Source organism: Nanorana parkeri, unplaced genomic scaffold (genome assembly GCF_000935625.1).
Source record: "Nanorana parkeri isolate BGI_ZX_2015 unplaced genomic scaffold, ASM93562v1 scaffold3236, whole genome shotgun sequence".
NCBI classification, from domain to species: domain Eukaryota; kingdom Metazoa; phylum Chordata; class Amphibia; order Anura; family Dicroglossidae; genus Nanorana; species Nanorana parkeri.
In genome coordinates this window covers 1-19,673 of record NW_017309504.1, presented here as the reverse complement: position 1 = coordinate 19,673, position 19,673 = coordinate 1, and the positions used below count along the sequence as shown (strand labels likewise).

The following is a 19,673-nucleotide window of genomic DNA, read 5'->3' as shown; positions in this document are numbered from 1 at the left end:
TCCATTGGTGATGGGAATGAGCTCGGTTCATAGAGAGTCATCCATTGGTGATGGGAATGAGCTCGGTTCATAGAGAGTCATCAATTGGTGATGGGAATGAGCTCGGGTTATAGAGAGTCCTCCATTGGTGATGGGAATGAGCATAGTTCATAGAGAGTCATCCATTAAGATGGGAATGAGCTCAGATCATATAGATTCCTCCATTGGTGATCGGAATGAGCCCAGATCATAGAGAGTCCTCCATTGGTGATGGGAATGAGCTTGGTTCATAGAGAGTCATCCATTGGTTATAGGAATGACCTCGGTTCATAGAGAGTCATCCATTGGTGATGGGAATGAGCTCGGTTCATAGAGAGTCCTCCATTGGTGATGGGAATGAGCTCGGTTCATAGAGAGTCCTCCATTGGTGATGGGAATGAGCTCGGTTCATAGAGAGTCCTCCATTGGTGATGGGAATGAGCTCAGTTCATAGAGAGTCATCCATTGGTGATGGGAATGAGCTCAGTTCATAGAGAGTCATCCATTGGTGATGTGAATGAGCTCAGATCATAGAGAGTCATCCATTGGTGATGGGAATGAGCTCAGTTCATAGAGAGTCATCCATTGGTGATGGGAATGAGCTTGGATCATAGGGAGTCATCCATTGGTGATCGGAATGATAGAGAGTCATCCATTGGTGATGGGAATGAGCTCAGTCCATAGAGAGTCCTCCATTGGTAATAAGAATGAGCTCGGTTCATAGAGAGTCCTCCATTTGTGATGGGAATGAGCTCAGTTCATAGAGAGTCATCCATTGGTGATCGGAATGAGCTTGGTTCATAGAGAGTCATCCATTGGTGATGGGAATGAGCTCGGTTCATAGAAAGTCCTCCATTATTATTTTATTAGCAAGACAGAGTCCAGAAGGGTCCACACGTGTGTTAGATATTCTAAGGATAGATGGAGTCACCAGAAATGCCATATAGTCAGGATGTATTTAATATCTGCTTGGAAGATGGCCGTCATTCCTCAGGCAAGGAGAGAATGTTTACGTAGTTCAGAGGAAGAGGAGTAATATGCAAAATGAGGAGCCCAGATAGTCACAAACACAAGAAAACTAAAAGCGTAACAAAGCCGCAGCAAAAGGATCCAGAAGTGAGGTACTGAAAAAATACTGGAGATAAGGGAGTGTTTTGCAGCAATTGGTATTATTTAAAGACTTATGATGTGGAGTGTGGGCAGAAAGGTTCAAAAGAATGTAGTGTGTATGGTGGAAGAGAACTGTCGGAGAATGTAGTGTGGATGGTGGAGGAGAGCTGTCACAGAATGTAGTGTGTATGGTGGAGAGCTGTCAGAGAATATAGTGTGGATGGTGGAGGAGAGCTGTCAGAGAATATAGTGTGGATGGTGGGAGGAGAGATATCAGAGAATATAGTGTGGATGGTGGGAGGAGAGATATCAGAGAATATAGTGTGGATGGTGGGAGGAGAGATATCAGAGAATATAGTGTGGATGGTGGGAGGAGAGATATCAGAGAATATAGTGTGGATGGTGGGAGGAGAGATATCAGAGAATATAGTGTGGATGGTGGGAGGAGAGATATCAGAGAATATAGTGTGGATGGTGGGAGGAGAGATATCAGAGAATATAGTGTGGATGGTGGGAGGAGAGATATCAGAGAATATAGTGTGGATGGTGGGAGGAGAGATATCAGAGAATATAGTGTGGATGGTGGGAGGAGAGATATCAGAGAATATAGTGTGGATGGTGGGAGGAGAGATATCAGAGAATATAGTGTGGATGGTGGGAGGAGAGATATCAGAGAATGTAGTGTGGATGGTGGGAGGAGAGATATCAGAGAATATAGTGTGGATGGTGGGAGGAGAGGTGTCAGAGAATGTAGTGTGGATGGTGGAGGAGAGCTGTCAGAGAATGTAGTGTGGATGGAAGAGGAGAGCTGTCAGAGAATGTAGTGTGGATGGTGGGGGAGAGGTGTCAGAGAATGTAGTGTGGATGGTGGAGAGCTGTCAGAGAATGTATTGTGGATGGTGGGGGGAGAGCTGTCAGAGAACGCAGTGTGGATGGTAGGGGAGAGGTATATTGGTACAGTGGTTAGCATGTCTGCCTTATAGCAGTAGGGTCCTCAGTATAAATCCCAACTACCTTGTACGCTGGTCAGTTAGTTCCTAGTACAGTAATACCTTGGTGTAATTAGTTCCGGAAGCATGTTTGTAATCCAAAGCGCTTGTACATCATTCCCCTTAGGAAATAATGGAAACTCCCAATGATTCATTCCACAACCCCAAAATATTCCTATAAAAATGATTACAATACTGTGATATAATACAAAATATAAAGACACATCAACCAATTCCAGGTACCTTTGTGGCTGGTGCGAGGGGGACGAGAGAGAGCAGGATTATTGTGTAGGACGACTCTCACCATCACTGACGGAATCACTGGCATCTCTCGGCTCCTTAACAAGGAATCTATCCAATGACATTTGCTGTTTCCTCCTTTTGAGGATTTCGCGGAAATGTGACATTGCGTTGTCGTTGAACAGATTCGTCGCTCGCACTGCTGCGGCTTTATTCGGGTGGTGCTTTTCTACAAAATTTTGCACCGTTTCCCACATTTTACACATCTCCCTAATCTTATTTGAAGTGAGGGATCCCTCCGCCTTATTCTCCTCCTCCTCCTCTGCAGACGAGATCTCCTCCGTAGCCTCTTGCTGTTGCTCGCGGTGCAGGTGCATCAGTTCCTCGGTGGTCAGCTCCTGGCCATGTTCCTCCACCAGCTCTTGAATGTCGTTCTCATCTACCTCCAGCCCCATGGTCCTCCCCAAGGACACAATTTCATCGACGACTGGCGACTCCTGTTCATAAGCCGGCCCCTCTAATCCATGTCCAAGAACGCAATCGGGCCACAGATTTCTCCAAGCAGAATTGAGGGTTCCCTTGGTGACTCCATCCCAGGCTTTATCGATGATCTTGAGGCAGTTCACGATGTGAAAATGATTTTTCCAAAACTCTCGGAGGGTAAGGTTTGTTCCTTCGGTCACCTCGAAGCATCGCTGAAATAGTGCTTTGGTGTAAAGCTTCTTAAAGTTGGAAATGACTTGTTGATTCATTGGCTGGAGGAACGGAGTGGTGTTGGGAGGAAGGAACTTCACCCTAATGAACTCGAATTCCTCCAGTAAGTCGTCCTCAAGGCCTGCAGGATGAGCAGGAGCGTTATCCATCACCAGCAATGCTTTGAGTGGCAGATTCTTTTCCAAAAGGTATTTCTTCACTGCAGGACCGAAGACCTCGTTGATCCACTCGACGAACAACATACGAGTGACCCAAGCCTTGCTGTTGGACCTCCACATAACGTTCAACTGGCTCTTCTGCACCTTGCATTTCTTGAAGGCTCGTGGATTCTCGGAATGATACACGAGCAGGGGCTTGGCTTTGAAATCCCCGCTTGCATTAGCACAAAGCAAGAGGGTGAGGCGGTCTTTCATGGGCTTGTGACCGGGCCTTGCGTTCTCTTCTTCTGTAATGTAGGTCCTCTTCGGCAACTTCTTCCAAAAAAGCCCCGTCTCATCGCAGTTAAAGACCTGCTCGGCCAAGTAACCCTCGGAAACCAGGAGCTTCTGGAACTCGGTGGCGAACGCCTCAGCTGCCTTAGTGTCCGAACTCGCAGCCTCTCCGTGCCTCGTGCTATGGATGCCGCTTCTCCTCTTAAAATTATCAAGCCATCCCCTACTTGCCTTGAAGAGTTCTTCGTTTTCGGTCGACGTGCCTGGACCTGGCAGTTTACTTACGAGGTCGGTGTACAAGGCCTTCGCCTTCTCACAGATGAAATTCTCACTCACAGTACCACCTGCCAGTTGCTTCTCGTTTATCCAAACCAGAAGCAGCTTTTCTACATCTTCCAGAACACGCGGCCGTTGCTTTGATATTCTCGTGACTCCTTTGGCTGCGTCCAGCCCCCTTATGTCTTCCTTCTTCTTTAATATTGTGCAAATGGTCGACGTGGACTTCTTATAAAATCTGGCAATTTCGGTCACTCGTGTACCTCGTTCGTACTTCTCAATGATTTCCTTCTTAACTGCCACCGTAATCATCTCCTTCTTCTTACCGCCTTTCTTTTCAGCCTTTTTCTGCATGGGGGCCATTGTACGCACTCGCACGGATGTTGACTGAGATGATGACCCACAATCCCGGTGATCGGCGTCACGTCCTGCTCGTATTGTAAGACATCGCTCGTCTATCAAGCCACAATGTTTCAGAAACGTTTGCTCGTCTTGCGAAACACTCGCAAACCAAGTTACTTGTAGACCAAGTCTATGTACTGATATGAATGCGGCGACAACGGGCGGTGTGGTGATACACGGACAGCGTCCCGATACACAAAGTAACAAATAGGCAATAAAACGCAGAGATAATAACTAGAACTCGGCCTGCGTATTGTTTTTGTTTTCTGCTGAATGCAAAAAGGATCAACGAAGAAACATACAAGAAGTGAGATTAAAAAGACAGGAAGTGATCCAAGATGCAGACAGGAAGTGATGTAATTACAGACAGGAAGTTCCGGGTGAGAGGTGAGTTGGGAGGAAGTAGAGAGGAGACATTGCTGGGACTGGCAGCAGAGGAGGTAACAAGATATTGTTTTATATTTACACCCAATGACCCCCCCCGTCATGTCCATCCTCGTCCTCCATAGTCACTGTGACGTCTTATATCCCCAGCATTTCTCCAACTGTCCATCCAGAGACGCCATTTATAGACCGGATACATCCTAAATAAAGAGCCATTTATCCAACTGTCCCTCCAGAGCCGCCATTTATAGACCGGACACATCCTAAATATAGAGCCATTTATCCAACTGTCCATCCAGAGCCGCCATTTATAGACCGGATACATCCTAAATATAGAGCCATTTATCCAACTGTCCATCCAGAGCCGCCATTTATAGACCGGACACATTCTAAATATAGAACCATTTATCCAACTGTGCATCCAGAGCCGCCATTTATAGACCGGACACATTCTAAATATAGAACCATTTATCCAACTGTCCCTCCAGAGCCGCCATTTATTGACCGGATACATTCTAAATATAGAACCATTTATCCAACTGTCCCTCCAGAGCCGCCATTTATTGACCGGATACATTCTAAATATAGAACCATTTATCCAACTGTCCCTCCAGAGCCGCCATTTATTGACCGGATACATTCTAAATATAGAACCATTTATCCAACTGTCCCTCCAGAGCCGCCATTTATTGACCGGATACATTCTAAATATAGAACCATTTATCCAACTGTCCCTCCAGAGCCGCCATTTATTGACCGGATACATTCTAAATATAGAACCATTTATCCAACTGTCCCTCCAGAGCCGCCATTTATTGACCGGATACATTCTAAATATAGAACCATTTATCCAACTGTCCCTCCAGAGCCGCCATTTATTGACCGGATACATTCTAAATATAGAACCATTTATCCAACTGTCCCTCCAGAGCCGCCATTTATTGACCGGATACATTCTAAATATAGAGCCATCTATCCAACTGTCCATCCAGAGCCGCCATTTATAGACCTGATGCCTGATCTGACCCTTCTATGCAAACCTACAATGGAAACTTTAGGTTGGAGTTGCACGTAAATGTTTATCTCTGGTTTTATTTCAGATCATTTAAAAATGAGGCCTGTTATATGGTAGAACAAGAAGTCCGAGAGAGACCTATGAGAACTATGGAGGAACGCTGGGGAGACATTCTTCATTTGGGTAAAGTGCAAATAATTATCAGTTTATTATTCTTTTACAGAGAGGAGTGTCCTGTATGGATCACATGACCACATCAATGAGGATGGACAAATACCGAAGCCAACTGACCGAGAGGATATTGGAACTCACCCTGGAGATCATCTACCTGCTGACCGGAGAGGTGAGGAGGATTCTGGGAGGTCACATGACTTCAATCTTATATCTATTCATAAAACACAGACCTGACCGGAGAGGTGAGGAGGATTTTGAGAACTCTTTACTGATTATTTTCTCAATTTACTCAGGATTATAAAGTAGTGATGAAAATGTCTAGTGATCCATTAACACCCAAGAACTGTCTTCATGGGGCATCACCCATCACAGAGCCTCCACCTCACTGCCCAACATCTGAGAGAAAAAAGAAGATTCTAGAAGTCACCCGGAAGATGATTGGTCTGCTGACGGGAGAGGTGAGCGGTGCCGGGAATTCTGGGACATGATCCAGGAACAGACAAGGGATGTGTCTGGGTGGTGACTGTATCATTGTGTGTGTCAGGTTCCTATAAGGTGTCAGGATGTCTCTGTCTATTTCTCCATGGAGGAGTGGGAGTATCTAGAAGGACACCGGGATCTCTACAAGGACGTGGTGATGGAGAATGAGCCGTCCCTCACATCACCGGGTAAGAGGAGAGAGCAGTAAGGAGGCTCCACCTAGATCCCCCATCATCTGATACACACATAGAAACAATGTATTCAGTCAGTGTGTGTGTTTCCTACAGATGGATCCAGTAAGAGGAACCCACCAGAGAGATGTCCCCGTCCTCTGTATTCCCGGGATCCCACACAGGATGATCACAACATCCCTCACCATGATCAGGTAGATGTGACTGACCATGTAGACCTAACAATGTATTCTAAGCTATGAGAGGACATTCCTCTATGTAATCTCTTGTACCCTTTTTATAAATGTATCTAATTATCTTTGGGGGTTTAGGGTGAAGAACTGAAAGACATCAAAGTTGAGATTAAAGAGGAAGAAGAAGAGACATTGGTGAGTGGAGCTCAGCAGTCTATGGAGGAGGGGGAGATGATTGTGAAGAGTAAACAGGAGGAATCTTCTCTACATATGGACACAAGTAAGTCATAAACACAGAAAATGCAGAAACCGGTCACATTTTTTTTTTACTTCTAGGACTATATACTATGTATTGACACTTTTAGAGAAGATGAAAAAACACACATCAAGCCTGTTCACCCCTAAGAACTTAATAAAACTAAACCTATAGCAGATCCTACCACCAAATTGGTGGAAAAAAAATTCCAGCACAAGGGGCGAAGGGGGTTCTTCACAGTAAGATCAGTTAGGGTCTGGAACTCACTGTCGCAGGCGGTGATTTCAGCAAAGAATGCGGGACGGTTCAAGAAACTTTTGGATGATTTCTTAAGGGACCGTAATATTTAAATCGGGTTGTTTCCCCGTATCTTCAGAAACAAATCACTTTTACTGTTGTGGTAACCAACCTGCTTCCCTATTTATTAGGAATGCACCGATACCGGTATTTTGGATAATTTCTTTTCGGGACTCATGAGGAATCTTCCGACCAATCACAGACTGTTACTCCAGATATCCGTCTGAGATCTCACAGTGCGAATACATCAACTGATCCATCCAATCCGAAGGCATCTTCTTCATCTGTTGGAGGTCACACAGTAGAGAGTTCATTGCCATCTTTAAATGGTAAGAAATCTCCCTCTAAAACCAGAGCACCACCTGAACAGCAGAGAAGTTCCACGGGTGGACATCCTTTTTCATGCTCAGATTGCGGGAAAGGTTTCACTGCCAAAGGAAGCCTTCTTAGACACCGGAGAATACACACAGGTGAGCGTCCATATTCATGTTCGGAATGCGGGAAATGTTTCATTCAGAAAGGAGCACTAGTTATACACCAGAGAGTTCACACTGGTGAACGTCCATATACATGTTCAGAGTGCGGGAAATGTTTCATTCAAAAAGGAGCCCTTATTATACACCAGAAAATTCATACAGGGGAGCGTACTTTCTCATGTTCAGTGTGTGGGAAAAGTTTTGCTGACAAAGGAAGCCATCTTTTACACCAGAGAAGTCACACCAGGGACCGTCCCTATTTATGTTTAGAATGTGGGAAATGTTTCGCTCAGAAAGACGATCTTCTTATACACCAGAGATGTCACACAGGTGAGCGTCCCTATACATGTTCAGAATGCGGGAAATGTTTCACACAGAAAAATGTACTTCGCAAACACCAGAGAATTCACACTGGTGAGCGCCCTTTCTCATGTATAGACTGCGGGAAATGTTTCATCCACAATGGAGACCTTATTAGACACCAAAAATTTCACACAGGTGAGCGTCGCTTCTCATGCACAGAGTGCGAGAAATGTTTCATTCAAATTAGAGACCTTATGAAACACCAACGAATTCACACGGGTGAGCGTCCTTATCCATGTTCAGAGTGCGGGAAATCCTTCACTGAGAAAGGAAACCTTATTAGTCACCAGAGAATTCACACAGGTAAACGTCCTTATCCATGTTCAGAGTGCGGGAAATCCTTCACTGAGAAAGGAAACCTTATTGGCCACCAAAGAATTCACACTGGTGAGCGACGTTTCTCATGTACAGACTGTGGGAAAGCTTTCATTCACAAGGGAGACCTTAGTAAACACCAGAGAATTCACACTGGGGAGCGTCCGTTTTCCTGCTCAGAGTGCGGAAAATGTTTTACTCAGAAAAGTGTACTTTTTAGACACCAGAGTATTCACAAGGACACAAATTCTTAACAGCATTTCAGTAGCAGAACAAGACTTAGACAAGATAATTCACACAGGTAAGCGCTCCTATCCATCTCAAGAGTGCGGAAAAAGATTACTTTGTACACGCAATCATTCACATGTGTGAGTGCCCTTTCTCATGTTCACAGTGTGGGATATGTTTCATTTAAATACGAAAGCCTTCCTAAACACCACAAAATTCACACAGGTGAGCAATTGTATTGCAGAGTGTGCGGGAAATGCTTCATTTACATGAGACGGATTCTTTCAGAGTTGACTCCAGTGAGTGTACCTATCTATGTCCAGTGTGCGAGAAAAGCTTTACATAATCATGGAAATCTAATGAAACATCAGAGAATTCACACTAACGCATGCTATTGACAACTCTATCATGCTATTTGACAAGTGGAACTGTTCAGTACATCTGTAGTACAATAAACAAGCCTTTGAAGGGGTTACGCCCTGGTAAAAGTCAAGTAGTGAAAAAAAAAAACGGAGGCGCCACGGAATGAAGAGTCCAACCGTATAAATAAAATAATTAACGTTCCAATGCGTTTCTGGGGGCAAACACGGACCCCCTTCATCAGGGCTTTAGGTGTAATGCTTATTATTGGATGCAGGATCATTATTAAAATGTGTTCACCCGCAGTATCCTATCATAATGCATCTTTCACCAATGAACCTTTTTGCCTATTGCTCACCATTATTCTATGTTGCTTTACTGAAGAAGATTCCAATGCGTTTTTGGGGGCAAACACGGACCCCCTCGGCTTGTTTTATTGTATGTTTATCACGTATTCTGATTTTGTAAAATAAACAAAGTTCCACAATTTACAATATACTGTTTTGTTTTTTTTACAATTGACCAGAATGCTTATATGATCAGTGATGGGAATGAGCATGGGTCATAGAGAGTCCTCCATTGGCGATGGGAATGAGCTCAGTTCATAGAGAGTCCTCCATTGGTGATGGGAATGAGCTCGGTTCATAGAGAGTCCTCCATTGGTGATGGGAATGAGCTCAGTTCATAGAGAGTCCCCCATTGGTGATGGGAATGAGCTCGGTTCATAGAGAGTCATCCATTGGTGATGGGAATGAGCTCATTTCATAGAGAGTCATCCATTGGTGATGGGAATGAGCTCAGATCATAGAGAGTCCTCCATTGGTGATCGGAATGAGCTCGGTTCATAGAGAGTCCTCCATTGGTGATAGGAATGAGCTCAGTTCATAGAGAGTCCTCCATTGGTGATGGGAATGAGCTCGGGTCATAGAGAGTCATCCATTGGTGATGGGAATGAGCTCAGATGATGACGTAAAGGAAGCGGTGCGGTCGCAGGGTCACCTCAGATGATGACGTAAAGGAAGTGGCGTGGTCGCAGGTTCACCTCAGATTTTGAAGTAAAGGAAGCGGCGCGGTCGCAGGTTCACCTCAGATTTTGAAGTGAAGGAAGCGGCGCGGTCGCAGGTTCACCTCAGATTTTGAAGTAAAGGAAGCGGCGCGGTCGCAGGGTCACCTCAGATGATGAAGTGAAGGAAGCGGCGCACACCTGGCTTCAGCAGCAGCCGAAAAGCTTCTTCTAAAGGATACAACAAGAGCTTCATCTTCCATGAGGACTATATCTATAATGTCCCTTCCCGAGAATATCACATATACAACTTCCCTGACACTTCCCTCTGACGCACAATCTCAGTATTCTCTGTCGGTTGAACTCGATGGACTTGTCTTTTTAATAACGTCCCAGGCTTTAGTTTTTATGTTCTACACAAGGTGTCCTAAGTCATTGAGAGAGGACCGCGCAGTTAGGGTTGCCACCCGTACGGGAATCACCCGGACAGTATGGGTTTTGAACCCTGTGCCCGGGCGGGAGGCCGCCGCTCACCCGTACTTGGTGGCACCATGACGAGCGTTGGGTAGCAGGGAGAGAGCGGCAGTCAGCAAACACCGGGTGGCGCTGTTTTCAGTACCTCGATTCTCCCTCTCTCTCTCTCTCACTCCTTTGATCCTCCGTGGCTGGCACTGTGTGAGTCAGAGGAAGTGACATCACAGAGAGAGCAGAGAGGGAGAAGTCATTCTCCAGCAGTCGGCATGGACAGCGCTTTCATCTTAACAGGTATCTATTACATTTATTTTTTTTAAATAACAAGTTTACCGGCCCATAGAAGCGATCTGGCGACAGTTGAGTCGCCAAAATCGCTTCTACCGTAAAGCCGGTGGCCGGCTCTACAAATATGATCACAGTCTGTTTAACCCCTTAGGGACCCATGATGGAATTATATCCTGCCATGGGTCATCAAGGGGTTAACCTCCCACAGTAGGGTATTCACCCGGACAGTCCGGGTTTGGAAGCCTGTGTCCGGGTGTGAGCCCACCTCACAGCCGGACACATTATACAAACCGGACTTGTGGCTAGTAACTCGTGGCTAGTAACTCGTGGCGGGCGCCGCTGTTTTCAGTCCCTTGACTCTCCCTTCCTCTGTTTCTCCTCCGCTGCTGGAGCTGGGCGAGTCGGGGGAAGTGACATCAGAGAGAGAGCAGAGAGGGAGAATTCATCCTCCGGCAGCCGGCGTGAAGCGCTTTCATCTGGGACTGCATCTTAATAACAGGTATTTATTACATTTATTTAAATATCAATTGAAAAGAAGGGGGGGTGGGGGTATTGTACGTAAAACATGTCCCCCCAAAAAATGCCATAGGTAACCTGTGACATGTTTTGTGGCGGCATCTTCTATGTGCAATAGTACATATCGTGCAATACAGATGTCACCGGCACTAAGATTCCATGTTAGTGCAAAATCCATTTTATTGATAGTTGTCATTCAAACGACGAGCACTTTCGGGGGGTGGCGCCGGGTCCCCTTCATCAGGCTCAGAAATGACATTGTAAAAAAAAAACCACAACCTTTATATAGACATTCTAGAATATCATTTCTGAGCATGATGAAGGGGACTCCTGAATGACAACTATCAATACAATGGATTTGCACCAGGGATGCACCGATACTAGTATCAGTATCGGTGCAGATTCTGAGTATTTGGGCTCGTACTCGCCCAAATGCTCCAATACCGGAACTTCCTGTCAGAGGGAGATCTCGCTCTGACCGGCAGTGCCTAGGGAGTATGGAGCCGGCCTTCCTTTCCAGTCAGGAAGCCAGGTGGTGGGTTATGACCTGCCTCCCGGGTTCCTTATTGGCTAGGTAACCAGCTTCACTTGTTGGTAGGCAGCCTGGCATCCTAACCAATCAGGAAGCCAGGTGGTACATCATGACTCGCGCCCCGGCTTCCTGATTGGTCAGGAAGCCACGCTGCCTATAAACAAGTGAAGCCAGCTTCCTAGCCAATCAGGAAGGCAGGTCCATGACATGCCGCCCGGCTTCCTGATTGGCTAGAAAGGCCGGCTTCACTTGCTGCTAGGCAGTCTGGATTCCTGGCCGGTCAGGAAGCTAGACGGCACCTTATGACTTGCCGCCTGGCTTTCTGATTGGTCAGACAGCCTCAAGTGAAGAACACCAGCTTCACAGGCAATCAGGAAGCCGGGCGACGGGTCACCCTCATAATCGGAGGTACAAGGCACCGGTACTCAGTGACCGCTGAGATAGGTGGCGCTGTGATCACAGCGCCACGGTCTCAGTAATCACACAGAGCAGATGTTCTTCTTCTCAAGGGGCTCTATGGTGAGCTCCTATCCTGTGGTCACGGGTCCCCCAGAGGAGCGGGGGACCCCGAAAACCACGGCAGTGGGGGGGGCGGGGGTGTTACGCCGCCGCTGCCCCTGCTTGGTTTTAATACGCAGCGGTATACTGAGCCTAGGGTGAATGAAGGACGCTAGTTTGTGTCCTCCCGTTACCCTAAGGAGAACTATGGGGAAAAGCCTTAACCCCATAGTTCTTCTTTAATCCTATAGAAAATGTATGGAGGGAGAAGAAAGTTCGAGTTGCCAAGCAACAGCCAAGAAACCTTAAGGATTTAGAGAAGATCTGTAAAGAAGAGTGGACCAAAATCCCTCCTGAGATGTGTGCAAACCTGGTAATCAATTTCAAGAAACGTCTTCCCTCTGTGCTTGCCAACAAAGGTTTCTCCACCAAGTACCAAGTCATGTTTTGCTTGGGGATCAAATACTTATTTTACTCACTTCTGCCGCTCAATTTAATACAAGTGATCTAATTAGATCACTTTTATTAAACGAGCAGCGGCTCCCACTGTACATTCAGTTCTGCTTGTCAGGAGCAGGGCTGAATGTACAAAAAAACTACTCGCCCGGCGCCCGAAACTGCATGCTCCGGGCGTCGGGCGATAGGTATTCCCTCCTTTTGGGGGAAAAAAAGTGTGTCTTATGGAGCAGTGTTCGGGTTTGGCTTGAAGAAAAGGTGGCAACCCTACAGCGCAGACAGAAAGTGATACCAGGAAATAATATAGGGAGCAGACAGGAAGTGATACCAGGAGCACAGGAAATAATATAGGGAGCAGACAGGAAGTGATACCAGGAGCACAGGAAATAATATAGGGAGCAGACAGGAAGTGATGGAGAAGTAAAAACAGGAAGTTCCGGGTGAGAGGTGATTTGGGAGGAAGTAGAGAGGAGGACATTGCTGGAACTGGCAGCAGAGGAGACAATCCGATATCATTTTAGATACACTGCCCATCCGCTTCTTTCATATTCATTGTGATGTCTTTTATCTGCAGCCCAGATACTTCCTAAATGTAGAGCCGTTTATTCCTCTTCCGTAGAGCTGGCCCGGGGTTCTTAGCTCTGGTCACTGGGAGAAATTGGACACCATCCCCGGGAATTCACAAAGACCATCTTCTGAAGAGTGTCTCCACCACCCCGTAGGACAAATATTGGTGAGTACGACAGATTCCTGTACACGTCAGACATCTACGTGAATTTGTCACGAAGATGCACTGGAATCGGCACAAATTACTCCTTGGGCAACCAATGATATGAATAGGGTTGCCACCTTTTCTTCAAGCAAAACCCGAACACTCTAGCGACGCAAGGACATTTTTGGGGGCGAATGAGTCGTGGCTTATTCATATGTAAATAGCGCCGCCCATTAATATGTATATATCACAGTTGAGACTGTTTTCAGTGGGGGGGTCAGTAGCCCCTATCGTAATTTTGGTTGCCTCTGTCTGCCTGACACCTTGTATCCAGGTTTCTGCTGCCATGAAACCCGGACACAGCATTCAAAACCCGGACTGTCCGGGTGAATCCTGGACAGGTGGCAACCCTAGATATGAAGGGGACACGGAACCGGGACACGGGTGTAGGGTTGCCACCTTTTCTTCAAGCGAAACCCGAACACTCTAGCGACGAGCGGACATTTTTTTGGGGGGGAGAATGAATCATGGCTTATTCATATGTAACTAGCACCACCCATTCTTATGTAAATATCACAGTTGAGACTGTTTTTAGTGGAGGGGCCAGTAGCCCCAATCTTAATTTTGGTTGCCCCTGTCTGCCTGACATCTTGTGTCCGGCTTTCTGCTGCCATGAAACCCGGACACAGCATTCAAAACCCGGACTGTCCGGGTGAATCCTGGACAGGTGGCAACCCTACACGGGTGGCAGTCGGCACTTAGCTGAGACCAAGTTACGCCAAGATGAAATAGGTCTTATTTACCACCAGTTTCCTGATCCCCAAATATTTCTCATCACATTATTATTATTATTATTATTATTATACAGGATTTATATAGCGCCAATAGTTTGCACAGCGCTTTACAATAAAAGGAAGACATTACAGTCACAATACAATTTAAGACAAGATGGTAAGGAGGGCCCTGCCCGTGAGGGCTTACAATCTAAAAGGGAGGGGCAAGTGATACATGAGGAGGTAGCTGCGCGGGGATGATTGTTTGAGAAAGTGATTGTTCAGTGGTTAGGTTGAGGTGGGATAGGCTTCCCTGAAGAGATGAGTCTTAAGGGATCGCCTAAAGGCAGTCAGTGTGGGAGATAGACGGACAGGTTGGGGTAGAGAGTTCCATAGAATGGGAGACACTCTAGTGAAGTCCTGGAGGCGAGCATGGGAGGAGTTGATGACGGAGCTGGAAAGCAGGAGGTCTTGTGAAGAGCGGAGGGGACGGTTAGGGTAATACTTTGAGACCAGGTTGGAGATATAGCCGGGGCCAGAGTTGTGGATGGCTTTGTACGCGGTTGTTAATATTTTGAATTTTATCCTTTGGGCTATAGGAAGCCAGTGTAGGGATTGACAGAGGGGGGTTGCAGACACTGAGTGGTTGGTTAGGTGGATGAGCCTAGCAGCTGCATTCATGATAGACTGAAGGGGGGATAGCCTGTGTAGAGGTAGGCCAATGAGGAGGGAGTTGCAATAGTCAAGACGAGAGATAACAAGGGAGTGGATGAGCAATTTTGTGGTATCTTTGGTGAGGAAGGAGCGTATTTTGGAGATGTTACGAAGGTGGAGGCGGCATGATTTGGATAGTGATTGGATGTGGGGGAGAAAGGTGAGGTCCGAGTCAAGGATGACACCTAGGACCTTGGCATGGGGGGAGGGCTGGATAGTTGTGTTAACAATCTCAAGGGAAAAGTTGGGGGAAGGTGCACGGGCAGGAGGAAATATCAAGAGCTCAGTTTTTGAAAGGTTGAGTTTTAAGAAGTGTTGCGACATCCAGATAGATATGTCAGTTAGTAGATTAGTGACACGCAAGGACACTGAGGGGGAGAGTTGCGGAGTAGAGAGATAGATTTGAGTGTCATCGGCATAGAGATGGTATTGGAAGCCATGTGAGGTTATTAACTGACCAAGAGAGGAGGTGTAGATAGAGAAGAGAAGGGGTCCAAGGACAGAGCCTTGGGGGACCCCTACAGAAAGAGGAAGAGGAGGGGAGGAGTTAGAATTGTAACATAATGTAACATTATGTAATTGTAACATAATGTAACAATGTCGATGATGATGCGGTTTTGAATTGTCTTCTCTGGAGGAGGACATGGAGAGGAAGAAGTCTGATCTAGCACTGCAAGCTGTTCTTCAATCTGCGGCCTACAATGGGGGTCATTATAGACCGCAGATTGAAGAACAGCTCGCAGTGCCAGGCTGCTGTAAACAAAGCCAGCAGAGTTCTGTCCTGCATTAGGAAGGGGATGTATTGCAGGGACAAGTCTATAATTTTGCCACTTTACAGATCGCTGGTTCGGCCACATCTGGAGTACGCGGTCCAGTTTTGGTCACCGATACTCAGAAAAGATGTCCTTGAGCTGGAAAGAGTCCAGCGGAGGGCAACCAAACTCATTAAGGGGTTGGAGGACCTGAACTATGAAACAAGGTTGTTAAAATGAAATATGTTCTCTTTGGAGGCGAGGAGATTAAGGGGGGACATGATTTTTCTGTATAAACTGTTCAACGGCGACAGCAACCTTAGTAACAATCTGTTTACGGTCAGCTCCGTAACAAAGACCAGAGGACACCACCACAAATTGGTATAAAAAAAAATTCTACACACAGGGCGCAGGGGGTTCTTCACAGTTAGAGCGGTTAGGGTCTGGAACTCGCTGCCGCAGGAAGTGATCTCAGCTAAGAGGGTTGAATCAATCAAGAGACTCCCGGACGAGTTCCTTGGAGACCGTAACATAAAGGGGTACAGGTAATATACAGGGGTACAGGTACTCCTAAGAGCAAAACCACACATGGACTCATATACACGCACACACCAGCTCAAACATAAATGCATACACGCAATAGGTTGGACTTGATGGACTTTATGTCTTTATTCAACCTCAAATACTATGTAACTATCTACAGTACATGTTGTAATCGAGATAGGAGAAGGGATGGTCATCCCTACAGGACATAGGATGAAGATCCCGATTTGGTGACTTGATGGATAGTGATAGTTAGCGTAGGATTGTTGGCTCTCTTTGGCCCATCACCATAACCTGACTGGTTGTCCTATCTCTGTCATGTGATCCTATACGCCAATCACAGCAGAGATGTGTCCAGACCTCTTTTGGTGGAGTTGGCCTTTGGAGGAGACATCAATGTTCTCGGTACATTTTTGTTCTTGGCTTTAGATACACTTTCAGCTAAACTTATTTACAAGACCTGTAATACAATCTAGGAAGCAGGCTGAGGTGTCAGAACTCTGGAGGAACATTGTGTAGACATTTCTCATCCCGGGACAGTCCAGATAATTCTCAGTTTGTTATCCATCGACAGAGAGGAGAGTCCTCTATGCATCGCATGACCACATCTGCTGTATGAAGATGTCCAAAATCCAAAGACACATGACTGGGAGGATATTGGACCTCACCCTGGAGATCATCTACCTGCTGACCGGAGAGGTGAGGAGGATTCTGGGAGGGTCACATGACATCAGACGTAGTTCTGTAGTTAAAATGCAGGCCTAACTAGAGAGGTGAGGAGGATTTTGGGAAGTTTGTAGTGATTATTGTTATTTTCTCTCTTTAATCAGTATTATAAAGTAGTGAAGAAAGTATCTGGTGATCCATTGACACCCAACAGCTGTCTACATGAGACATCACCCATCACAGAGCTTCCACCTCACTGCCTGACAACAGAGATAAGCAATGTCAAGAAGATTCTAGAAGCCACCAACAAGATCACTGATCTGCTGACAGGAGAGGTGAGCGGTGCCGGGAATTCTGGGACATGATCCAGGAACAGACAAGGGATGTGTCTGGGTGGTGACTGTATCATTGTGTGTCTCAGGTTCCTATAAGTTGTCAGGATGTCTCTGTCTATCTCTCCATGGAGGAGTGGGAGTATCTAGAAGGACACCGGGATCTCTACAAGGACGTGGTGATGGAGAATGAGCCGCCCCTCACATCACCGGGTAAGAGGAGAGAGCAGTACGGAGGGTCCACCTAGATCCCCCAACATCTAAAACACACATAGAAACAATGTATTCAGTCAGTGTGTGTGTTTCCTACAGATGGATCCAGTAAGAGGAACCCACCAGAGAGATGTCCCCGTCCTCTGTATTCCCGGGATCCCACACAGGAAGATCTCACCATGCCCCACCATGATCAGGTAGACAGTACTGGGAGTGTCGATCGAAAAATGTAATCTAAACTATGAGAGAACTTTATTCTATGTGATTTCCTGTTATTTTCTGTACCTTTTCACGATTCTATCATCTTTGGGGTTGTAGGATGAAGAACTGAAAGACATCAAAGTTGAGATTAAAGAGGAAGAAGAAGAGACGTTGGTGGGTGGAGCTCAGCAGTCTATGGAGGAGGGGGAGATGATTGTGAAGAGTAATCAGGAGGAATCTTCTCTACATATGGACACAAGTAAGTCATAAACACAGAAAATGCAGAAACCGGTCACATTTTATTTTACTTCTAGGACTATATACTATGTATTGACACTTTTAGAGAAGATGAAAAAACACACATCAAGCCTGTTCACCCCTAAGAACTAAATAAAACTAAACCTATAGCAGATCCAGAGGAAGGCAGACAAATTATATAAAGCTTGGCCCAGTCTGCTCCAACAAGGATAAAATAATTCCTCTTTGATGTAAAAGGCAATCCTTTAACTCTCCCAAGCAACATACTACAACATGTGGCCCTTTAGTTATGTTAAGGGCCACACATGAAGACCCTATCTAGTACCTACTGTCAACCAGCTGAAGGTCCATCTCCATTCCTCAATATAACGTCATATGACCAACAAATGAGGAGATACTGTACACCATATGAAGGTCCATCTCCATTCCTCAATATAACGTCATGTCACCAACAAATGAGGAGGAGATACTGTACACCATAGGAAGGTCCATCTCCATTCCTCAATATAACGTCATGTGACCAACAAATGAGGAGGAGATACTGTACACCATATGAAGGTCCATCTCCATTCCTCAATATAACGTCATGTGACCAACAAATGAGGAGGAGATACTGTACACCATATGAAGGTCCATCTCCATTCCTCAATATAACGTCATGTGACCAACAAATGAGGAGGAGATACTGTACACCATATGAAGGTCCATCTCCATTCCTCAATATAACGTCATGTGACCAACAAATGAGGAGGAGATACTGTACACCATATGAAGGTCCATCTCCATTCCTCAATATAACGTCATGTGACCAACAAATGAGGAGGAGATACTGTACACCATATGAAGGTCCATCTCCATTCCTCAATATAACGTCATGTGACCAACAAATGAGGAGGAGATACTGTACACCATATGAAGGTCCATCTCCATTCCTCAATATAACGTCATGTGACCAACAAATGAGGAGGAGATACTGTACACCATATGAAGGTCCATCTCCATTCCTCAATATAACGTCATGTGACCAACAAATGAGGAGGAGATACTGTACACCATATGAAGGTCCATCTCCATTCCTCAATATAACGTCATGTGACCAACAAATGAGGAGGAGATACTGTACACCATATGAAGGTCCATCTCCATTCCTCAATATAACGTCATGTGACCAACAAATGAGGAGGAGATACTGTACACCATATGAAGGTCCATCTCCATTCCTCAATATAACGTCATGTGACCAACAAATGAGGAGGAGATACTGTACACCATATGAAGGTCCATCTCCATTCCTCAATATAACGTCATGTGACCAACAAATGAGGAGGAGATACTGTACACCATATGAAGGTCCATCTCCATTCCTCAATATAACGTCATGTGACCAACAAATGAGGAGGAGATATGTACACCATATGAAAGGTCCATCTCCATTCCTCAATATATTGTCATGTGACCAACAAATGAGGAGGAGATACTGTACACCATATGAAGGTCCATCTCCATTCCTCAATATAATGTCATGTGACCAACAAATGAGGAGGAGATACTGTACACCATATGAAGGTCCATCTCCATTCCTCAATATAATGTCATGTGACCAACAAATGAGGAGGAGATACTGTACACCATATGAAGGTCCATCTCCATCCCTCAATATAACGTCATGTGACCAACAAATGAGGAGGAGATACTGTACACCATATGAAGGTCCATCTCCATTCCTCAATATAACGTCATGTCCCCAACAAATGAGGAGGAGACACTGTACACCATATGAAGGTCCATCTCCATTCCTCAATATAACGGCCAGTGACCAACCACTGAGGGAGAGATACTGTACACCATATGAA

General features: G+C 45.8%; 1 protein-coding gene across 1 annotated transcript in view; it reads left to right on the top strand.

Annotated features, from left to right (window-relative positions):
- Positions 1-8,558, top strand: part of LOC108802949 (zinc finger protein 585A-like) — a 40,393-nt gene extending 31,835 nt beyond the window's left edge. The window contains exons 5-6 of the mRNA XM_018574791.1: positions 7,588-7,704; positions 7,957-8,558. Of these exons, the coding sequence (XP_018430293.1) occupies positions 7,588-7,704; positions 7,957-8,558 (719 nt within the window). The remainder of the gene's footprint in view (positions 1-7,587; positions 7,705-7,956) is intronic.
- Positions 8,559-19,673: the final 11,115 nt, after the last annotated feature.